This window comes from Salvia hispanica, chromosome 4, assembly GCF_029641045.1.
Source record: "Salvia hispanica isolate PSC_SH4W2 chromosome 4, Shi_PSC_v1, whole genome shotgun sequence".
In the NCBI taxonomy this organism is placed as follows: domain Eukaryota; kingdom Viridiplantae; phylum Streptophyta; class Magnoliopsida; order Lamiales; family Lamiaceae; genus Salvia; species Salvia hispanica.
The window spans coordinates 43,356,323-43,366,102 of record NC_142695.1 but is presented as its reverse complement, the minus strand read 5'-3'; the positions used below and the strand labels follow the sequence as shown (position 1 = coordinate 43,366,102).

At 36.3% G+C, this 9,780-nt stretch overlaps 1 protein-coding gene across 4 annotated transcripts; it reads left to right on the top strand.

Moving 5' to 3' along the window:
• The first annotated feature begins 310 nt into the window (after nucleotides 1–310).
• LOC125195746 (putative alpha-mannosidase At5g13980) lies at nucleotides 311–8,086 on the top strand. 4 transcript variants are annotated; one of them, XM_089056464.1, is made up of 30 exons: nucleotides 314–480; nucleotides 607–785; nucleotides 943–1,026; nucleotides 1,117–1,205; nucleotides 1,412–1,586; nucleotides 1,759–1,878; nucleotides 1,961–2,047; nucleotides 2,127–2,198; nucleotides 2,400–2,513; nucleotides 2,828–2,928; nucleotides 3,010–3,103; nucleotides 3,180–3,347; nucleotides 3,449–3,538; nucleotides 3,706–3,771; nucleotides 3,881–3,937; nucleotides 4,032–4,245; nucleotides 4,317–4,447; nucleotides 4,590–4,649; nucleotides 4,730–4,789; nucleotides 4,868–4,939; nucleotides 5,138–5,185; nucleotides 5,321–5,440; nucleotides 5,534–5,599; nucleotides 5,994–6,106; nucleotides 6,257–6,341; nucleotides 6,722–6,832; nucleotides 6,912–7,004; nucleotides 7,107–7,154; nucleotides 7,312–7,380; nucleotides 7,553–8,086. In XM_089056464.1, exons 2-30 carry the CDS (start codon nucleotides 627–629, stop codon nucleotides 7,775–7,777), a joined length of 2,991 nt encoding a protein of 996 aa, XP_088912590.1. In that variant the 5' UTR covers nucleotides 314–480; nucleotides 607–626; the 3' UTR covers nucleotides 7,778–8,086. The 4 variants fall into 4 exon arrangements, with proteins under 4 accessions (XP_047949898.2, XP_088912590.1, XP_047949897.2 ...); XM_048093940.2 differs by having other exon boundaries at nucleotides 314–785; XM_089056465.1 differs by lacking the exons at nucleotides 314–480; nucleotides 607–785; nucleotides 943–1,026 and having other exon boundaries at nucleotides 1,412–1,611.
• Nucleotides 8,087–9,780: the final 1,694 nt, after the last annotated feature.

Here is a 9,780-nt window from a genome sequence, read left to right as displayed (position 1 = left end):
TCACTTTTACTATTTTTGGTAGTGGACTTCAAATTCCACTAACTCATTCCTACTCATATTTTATTATAAAATTAATAGTACTTTAAAAATAGGACCCACATCCCACTAACTTTTTCAACTTACTTTTCATTACATTTCTTAAAACCCTTGTTGGGTCAAAGTGTAGCAAATTTTGGGGGACGGTGGTAGTGAGTCTCTGTCCATTACATTTTCCTCAGCTGAAATGTACACTCCGCGAGTTTGGTAATTCAACAACATAAATAATCTGATATGATCAAGTATAAAAAAAAAAGTACTGCAGTGGAGTTTAATCTCTCGATAAAGAGAATTACAGTGCCTCCTCACTCCACTCCTCTTTTTCCAACACGCCTCCACCAAAATCCATTTTTCAAGTCAATAAATTTACCTTCTGCTTGTCATTTGCTGCAATCCACTGATACCCACGTTTGTTCTTTGGTACCAAATGATTGTGGGACAAGGGTAGGTATTGATCCATTTTCTTGTCCTGTTTTCTGGGGTGGGTTGCTGTATTTCTTTATTTAGCTGCTGCCTGGGTCGATTCCAGCTGCAATTATCATACCATGGCTGCATTTGGCGTTTTAGCAGTGGTCTTCAGTGTGTACTGTATGTGTTTTTTGGTGGAGGGGACGTACATGGTTTACAACACCTCGGGAGGCGTTGTTCCAGGGAAGATTAATGTGCATTTGGTTCCTCACACGCATGATGATGTTGGGTGGTTGAAGACTGTTGATCAGTACTATGTTGGATCGAATAACTCAATCCAGGTACTTTGACTCTTCTCTTCATGAATTGGGGTTTTTGAGTTTCTTTCTCCCAGTTGACTTAATCGTGACATCGTTGACTTAATTTACTGATTGAATAGTTTCTGTGGAATTTGTTGAGTTGCAAAATGGATTCCTTGATTCCAGCATGCTTGTGTAGGTTGCATGCGTGCAGAATGTGTTGGATTCACTGATTCCAGCGCTTTTGGCTGATAAAAACCGGAAATTCATTTATGTTGAACAGGTATCAGTTTTCTCAAATATAAGCCCGTTTATTTGATGAAAAAGTTGATGGAATGCATTGCTTATGTTAGATGCTTTTATGTTGTGATAGGCGTTTTTTCAGCGGTGGTGGAGACAGCAGAGTGATGGGATGAAGGATACGGTCAAAGTACTAGTTAGCTCGGGTCAACTTGAGTTCATGTACTAATTTTAAAATATATTGTTATGAAAAATTCGAAAAGAAGAGAAAATCTTATGACGGCAGTAGGATGTACTGCTGTTTGTTTGTTTTTGTGTTTTTTGTTGTGGAGGTGTAAGTGTTAGAAGCATCACATGGTTCACATAAGCTAATGAGGGTTTTAGTTCATAGTTTTCATTCTCATGTCCGGTTGAATCTGCATTTGCAGAAATGGTGGTATGTGCATGCATGATGAGGCAGCAACACATTACATTGATATGATAGACCAGACAACACTAGGCCACTGGTACATAAAATGGGACTTCAATGTCACTCCTAGAATTGGCTGGCAGATTGACCCGTTCGGTCATTCTGCTGTACAGGCTTACCTTTTGGGAGCAGAGGTACCATCTTCTAGAAAATGCAACTGTACGCACTTATGTTTTCTGACTTCTGATTTACATGTTTTTAGCTCTTGATTTTTTTTATAGCCATTACAGAAGGAATGTATTCATAAATTATAATCCAGTATATTTTTTTTACTAAGTTGAATCCCTGTTCTTGTCGGACTTTTAGGTGGGATTTGACGCTCTATACTTTGCACGTATTGACTACCAAGATAGAGCCAAGAGGTCTGCTGAGAAGAACCTTGAGGTTATCTGGCAGGGTTCAAAAAGTCGTGGTTCTTCCTCCCAGGTTTCAATACTTTTAACAATTTGATAAAATCTCAACTTATTGACTAGTTACTAGCCGTCTAATTTTCTTATAATTACTTCAGATATTTACTGGTGCTTTCTATGCCGGAAATTATGAGCCTCCAACTGGTTTTTATTATGAAGTCAATGATGATTCCCCTATAGTACAGGTAACTCTTTAGAGGACCATGTGTCGCCTCAATTTTTGCGTTATGCTGATACTGATATTTTCCATTTTCTTGACCGAAGGATGACATCGAGCTGTTTGATTACAATGTTCAAGAACGTGTCGATGCCTTTGTAGCTGCTGCCTATTTTCAGGTGTGGTCTAATATTTATGGCTGCAAAACTATCATTTATTGTGGACTTTTGCTGATACGTATTCAATTCATACACTGTTATCTTCACCATGTCGTTTTCCTTTCTGTTTGGTTTAGTTATTGTGATTTGAAACTTTTCAAATACGTTTCTAACAAAAATCATCTTGGTGTACTTGTTAACTTCAATTGGTTTTGTTTGCAGGCTAATGTTACTCGTTCCAATCATATAATGTGGACTATGGGAACAGATTTCAAATATCAATACGCGCATACGTGGTTCAGGAATACGGACAAGCTCATACACTATGTGAATCAAGTTAGTGATGCTTCCTGATGGTTAATGATTATTGGCAGAAATATCTGTATTTGAACTTCTTACTTGCCTTCCCTGACACTCTTAATCGTTTGTTACATACTTACATGAAGATATCCTATTCTATTAAAAACCTACACACATGTGGAAGTGTGTCATTTTTGTCTTTCGTTAATGAACAGCCCAATATTATTTGCTAGGAAATAAGTTGTTGCTTATGAAGTGTTATTGCCAACAATCAACTATATGAATAATATTGATGTGTGTTTGTTCTGTTTTCAATGATATGTAGTTTATATTTCTGAGCCTGCTTGCAGGATGGCCGCGTCAATGCCTTCTATTCAACTCCATCTATTTACACTGATGTGAAACATGCTCTGGATGAACCGTGGCCTCTTAAATCCGATGACTTCTTCCCGTGAGCTCAATATTGAATATACGAGGGTTTATGCATTATTCTACTTCAGTTCTGTAGTAACAAAATCAAGTTGTGTATCAGGTACGCCGACCGTGAAAATGCTTACTGGACTGGATATTTTACAAGTAGGCCTACCAGTAAAGGATATATCAGAGTGCTGAGTGGCTACTATTTGGTATGCCGAGAAACTCCTCTATATATGTTGGATCATCAAGGATTTATATGACATTCCATACTTGTAAACTTATTAGGCAGCAAGACAGTTGGAGTTCTTTGTAGGAAGAAATAAATCCGGTCTTACAACCGACTCCTTAGCTGATGCTTTGGCAATAGCACAACACCATGATGCTGCTACAGGTACTGAGAAGCAGCACGTGGCTGATGACTATGCAAAACGACTTTCAATAGGTTACGAGGAGGTAGGGTTTCCCCCGATATTATGAATCTGCCATTAGTATAGTTGCTCACATCCACTATCTTTTTTTTGTAAAATCATTATCTTCTGACCTGAATTCTGCAGTCCAAGGATGTTGTAGCTGCTTCCCTTGGTTGTCTAACTCAATCACCATTGTCTTCAGAATGCAAAATTTCTATCACAAACTTCAACCAGGCAAGAAATCATGCACTTTCCGGTCTATCTGACTTATCCTTTCCGTTCTATCTGAGTGTTGTCTTCATTTTAACTTCTGTTATGTTTTCCTCACCATTTCAGTTACTAGTTGGATATGATACTTTTTCTTTCGGAATTAATTATATGCATGAAATGTTTTTTAACAGTGCCCGCTGCTGAATATAAGTTATTGTCCTGCAACAGAAATTGATCTTTCCGTCGAGAAAAAATTAGTAAGTAATATATTGACTTGACCGTGTGACGATTAATTAAAATAATAATTTACATGTTCCTTTTCATTGTATTTTATAATTTAACTTTCTGTCTGTTTTCCATCTGCAGGCAGTTCTTGTTTACAACCCTCTAGGGTGGAAAAGAACATCTGTTGTCAGGATTCCTGTGAGCCTCTTCTGTTTGATTCATTTTTTACTAAATTTATTGGTATAGTTTAATAAGATCTTGTTCATTTGCATTCTTGATCAACTTCACCCAGGTCATCAACGAGAATCTCTCAGTATCAGATTCTGCTGGAAAATTGATTTTATCGCAGCTTCTTCCTATAGTTAACGCTTCAGTATCCACGAGAAAATTCTATGCTAGTGCATATACGGGTGAATCCCCTTCATCCGTCCCCAAATATTGGCTCGCTTTCACAGCAGTTGTTCCGCCTCTGGGTTTTAGTACTTATGTGATCTCAAGTGGACAATGTAAGCCTTAGATCTTATCTTTAAAGCAGTGGAGTATAGTACATTACTAATACTTACATGTTGCAATCTAGCTTCTGCCACGACTGAACTTATACCAAACACCGTTGGTACTGGTGGCATTGAAGTCGGATCAGGCAATTTGAAGCTTATATACTCTGGAAAGGATGGCAAGCTTATGAAATACATTAACCTCAGAAACTCGGTAAGCCATTTAGAGAAGGTCAATGTCTTTTTCATGTCATCTGCATTCAATCTGGTAATATGCTCAAGGTCAAAGTCAAATATTACTACTGTCCATTACTAGCCATTCTCGTGCCCAAATGATATACATTTTTTTGTTGAAGGTCAATGTCTCTCTGGAGCAATCATATACTTATTATGTTGGGAGTACTGATGAACTTCAGGTAATCCTTATGCGTGGTTGAGACTTCCCTCGTAGAGTTGTTGCGTTGAGTTTAATCTGTCATATTCTTACTGCTTGAAGGCTTCTGGAGCATATGTTTTTCGGCCAAATGGCACTCATACAATACAGTCTGAAGAAAAGGTATTTGTATTTCTGATAGTGCTACAGTTTTTTCTATTCTGACACGATCAAGCTGTAATTGTTCATCGCGTGTTGTAGATTCCACTAACAGTATATAGGGGGCCACTCTATGATGAAGTTCATCAGACATTTAGTTCATGGGTACATCAGGTATGTTACAGTTAGTTATAATAACACTATTTAGAGAGAATGATTGCGCTCTAACATGTGACAGGCTTTATGAATAATTGGGACCTCATGTTGTACGATAACTTCTAGCTTTATATAGATACCTATGTTTCTTTTGAAATAATTGAAGCAAAGTTGAAAATTATGTTTTTGATTGACCGATTAACTGTGTTTGCATAGACCACAAGAGTTTACAAGGAGAAAGAACATGCTGAGATTGAATTTACTGTAAGTTAATAGTCTTTCTTCGGTAAATTATGTGCTATCAGTCTGTTTAATTTATCTCTGTTATAAGTCAAGCTGAGAATATAAAAATAATAGAAATTCTCATATTACAGACCTTATTAATATCCTTGATATCAGGTCGGACCCATACCCATAGATGATGGGAATGGAAAAGAGATTGTGACTCAACTCAAAACCATGATAGGAAACAACAAAACATTCTATACAGACTCAAATGGGCGTGATTTTCTGGAACGGGTATGTATATTCCATTCCAAATTGTGTTCATTCTAGTTGAATGTTAATATCAAAATTTGTGCTGACGTTGTAAGTTTGAACGGTTCTTCTCAGGTTCGAGACTACAGAGCTGACTGGGACCTTCAAGTTGACCAACCAATTGCTGGAAATTACTACCCAGTATGTTTGCACTAAAGTATCACATAAACTGTGTATTTCCTTACAGTATTATGTTGTGGTTCATGTACGGAGGAAATTTTGTAAGCTTAGGAAAAAAAGCCTTAAAAAGGTGAATCCATGAAACTCATACGTGAAGGATTTGCTCAGTTGTATGTCATATAAGCACCAATCCATGAGAAAAGTCGTACTAGTTTCATTGGATGTGGGTACAACATTTGTAATTTCTTAAGGTTCATTTCACATAGTTCTTGCTAAAACTCACATTTTGGCTGAGCAAGATAGATCTGACCTCACTATTTCTGTAATCGAAAATGGCAAATCCATGGAATGCAAGTTTAAGATCAGTCTTGGTTTATAGTAGTTTATCTTATATACATCTCTGTTTCCCTTTCAGATTAATCTTGGAATTTACATCAAAGATACGAGCACAGAGATGTCAGTTTTGGTGGATAGATCAGTTGGAGGGTCAAGTATTATTGATGGCAAAATCGAGATAATGCTGCACAGGTCAATCTGCTCCTTTTGTCTTCTATGTAAACATTCACTTGTTTTCTTTTGTCTCACTTAGTCACTTTTTTCTAGTTTATAGAAATATTAATAATTTCTTCCACAAACGCATGCAGCTTTAAGATATTTACATTAGGCATCAATTTGCAGGAGGTTGCTTCATGATGATGGTAGAGGTGTTGCCGAGGCTCTAAATGAAACTGTATGTGCCCTTGATACATGCACGGGTTTGACTGTAAGTGTAAAATGCTTACATGGATTTATTTTATCCTTGTTTTGAATGCCATGTTAGCAGATGATGGATATTTGCATCCATTTATGTAGTTGTTATTGGCAAATGATACATATATCTCACATTGGTGTAAAGAGAGAAGTAGAACCACTTAGAAGTAGAACCACTATTTAACTCTCATGTGCCACTCCACTTATCACCAATTGGTTTTAGGATGGAACCCATGGACTTGTATCATGGTATAATCATCATCATCATCATCGTTGTCTTAATATGTCCCACATCGATGTAAAGAGAGAACTCAAATGATTAGATATTGCCTGGTTTTCATGCTTGAAGATTTATATATTTTGCACAAGATTTATCAATGATATTTCACACAGGTCCAAGGAAAGTACTATCTCAGATTTGATCCACTCGGAGAGGGATCCAAGTGGCGTCGATCGTTTGGACAGGAGATATACTCACCTTTCCTCCTGGCCTTCAGTGAGCAGGTAAAAGCCATGGATAAGCTGCCCCTGTCGCCGATTTATCGACATTTATGTGCTTGACATTGCATACGTATACAAGCAGGATGATAAGTGGACAAATTTCCCAACACCAACTTTTTCGGCCATGGATCCTTCTTACAGCCTACCTGATAACGTCGCAATTATAACACTCCAGGTAAGATAGTCAAAATGAAGAAAGTACGAAGAATCTTGAATTTTATATATACCAAGACATGAATTATCATGCGAGGTTATCTCTGCTCTTATGTCGTATCAGGAACTTCAAGATGGCACTGTTCTCCTCCGTTTGGCGCATTTATATGAGGTTTCTGTTCTTAAATCATGCTTTTTGTTACTGTGTCAGTTCCCACTTTCAGTGCACCTAAAGATCCATTTTTCCCCTGCAAAATGTAATAAATTTCTGAAAAATAGCATCAACTTCTGGTGTATAACTTCATACACTATTTCTCGTATGCTGTCAGGTTGGAGAGGACAAGGACTTATCTAGCTTGGCAACTGTGGAATTGAAGCGGGTTTTTCAAAATCGGAAGGTGAAATGACATACTTAAAACCTAAACTTTGGTGTGTTTTGCAACATTGTCCGAAAGGTCGTTACATTTTTGCAAAATGCTCTGGAGTTCATGCATAAGTTGATAAATAATCCTTCTTATCATGATTCTCTCCTGAAATATTTTTTCATATAATGGTCTATTTTCCCATCAGATCAACAAAATCAAGGAAATGAGTCTATCTGCCAACCAAGAAAGAGCAGAAATGGAAAGGAAAAGATTACCTTGGAAAGTAGAAGGCTCCAACACAGAATCTCTCTCTGATTTGAGAGGTGGTCCTATAGATCATGAGAAGCTGGTGGTCGAGCTCGCCCCCATGGAAGTGCGGACCTTCATCCTCGACTTCAACTCAGATATTGTTCCATACAACACGAGGTGAGTTGGTTTTTCATGCTGCATTCTGGAGCAATGCCCGGGAAGGACATCGATCTTGTTAGTTGGACACCTATGTAAATAGCTCGATAGAGAGTTCGAATAACGGCTGCTGACATGTCGGATGCATCAGAATGCTTTGAGAATAAACAGCTGGTTTTCTTGGTGAGATGTGATCATTGTTACTTTGTTGTCTCTCTCTCCCTCTCTCTTGTAGTAGTTGAATTGAGAGAATCATGGATCATTTATGTCTTTTTTCTTGTTTTGTAATAACTAGGATTTTTCCTGCAATATTTGAAGTTCAACGGTCAACAAATTACGTCATTACAGCTGATAATAACAAAATATTGAGGCCGAGATTTAATAGGGAGCGACTTCTCTCTTCCAAAAAATATTTCCTTTTTCTTACCATAAAAGAGTCACTTTCATTTTGCAATGTTCACTATAATACGATTTCTATTTTTAACAACAAATAATACTTCCATTTTTTCTTTTATTTTATCTTTTTTTAACTTATCTTATTTTTCAATTCACTCTTCTACTTTTCCTCACTAATTCTTTACTAACCCCAACTCTTTAAATATCAATTTTAGGATATCTCCAATTATTTACACAAATTACAAACTTATTTTTGTATGTGTTATATTTACTCTAACTATTTGCACTAAATTTTAAATTTTATATTTTCACAGTAGTAGAGTTGTTTCATTTTCTGCATTCGTTTTGAAAAAATAAAAAATAGTTAAAGTGAATAAAGAGTAAAATAAGAGAGAGAATAATGTATAAAATATTCTTATCTATATTTTTTTTTACTTTACTTTTTCTCCAATTTAACTAATTTATTACTATCATTTTTCCAAAACGAGCGCAGAAAATGAAATGTCTCAATTACTGTGGAACCGGGGGAGCCATTTTACCATTTTTGAGTATATGTCTCACAAAATTTTATAATAGCTTCATATTTGGTGTTGTTCTATAAAAAAAAAATGCAAAAAATAGGTTTGAGTTTAATCGGAGAAGTTTTCTCTACCAAAAATAAGATTTAGTATATAGTTGGAGATTGTTTGAATCCCATTACCAAAAGAAGTGTTTGCTTGTAACGGAACCGGAATTGGTTGACAGTAAAATAAAGTTGGAGTGACAAACATAGTGGAGTAGTAGTATAAATTATTATGTTAAATTATAATCAAATAACTAATTTATCATGATAACTGATAAATTAATTGAACTCTATATTATCAATAACAATTAAGGAGAGGCCGAGATGCCGAAAAGCGGGAGAGGTGGACTGACGAAGATCTATGGTTCATTATGTTTAGAAATCGTGATTTGCGAGAGATGGGAGAATTAGAGAAGACAAAACCACATTTAAAAGTTTTAACTTAAAACTATATGAATATATGAAACTGTTAAACATGGTAATCGAGAGACATAGAAATCGATATTGCTATAGGAAGTAAAGGGATTATATTTCTTGTTATGTATGATGAGCAAATCACCCTAGTATTTATAGGGTAATTTGAAGCTCTTTAGTACATCATTAAATGTAATTGGAACTCTATACTACATAAGAACTATACAGATATGAATGTAATCTAGGAACTCTACACTACATAAGAACTATACAGATATGAATGTAATCTAGGAACTCTCTCACAATAAATATGCAACGGCTCTTTATGGTTTCTTTTGACACTCCCCCTCAAGTTGAGCAACAGTATCTCCGATACTCAACTTGCCAAGCATTTCTTTGAAGACTTTAGGACTTAGTGCCTTGGTTAGTATATCTGCAAGTTGCTCCTCAGATCGAACGAAAGGAAACTCAATAATGCCGCCTTCAAGTTTTTCTTTGATGAAATGACGATCAACTTCAACATGTTTAGTTCTGTCATGCTGCACCGGGTTCTCTGAAATACTGATTGCTGTTTTATTATCACAGAAGAGTTGACTTTTCCGTGTAGCTGGAAAGCCGATTTCTGTTAACAATTTCCTTAGCCACAATATCTCCAT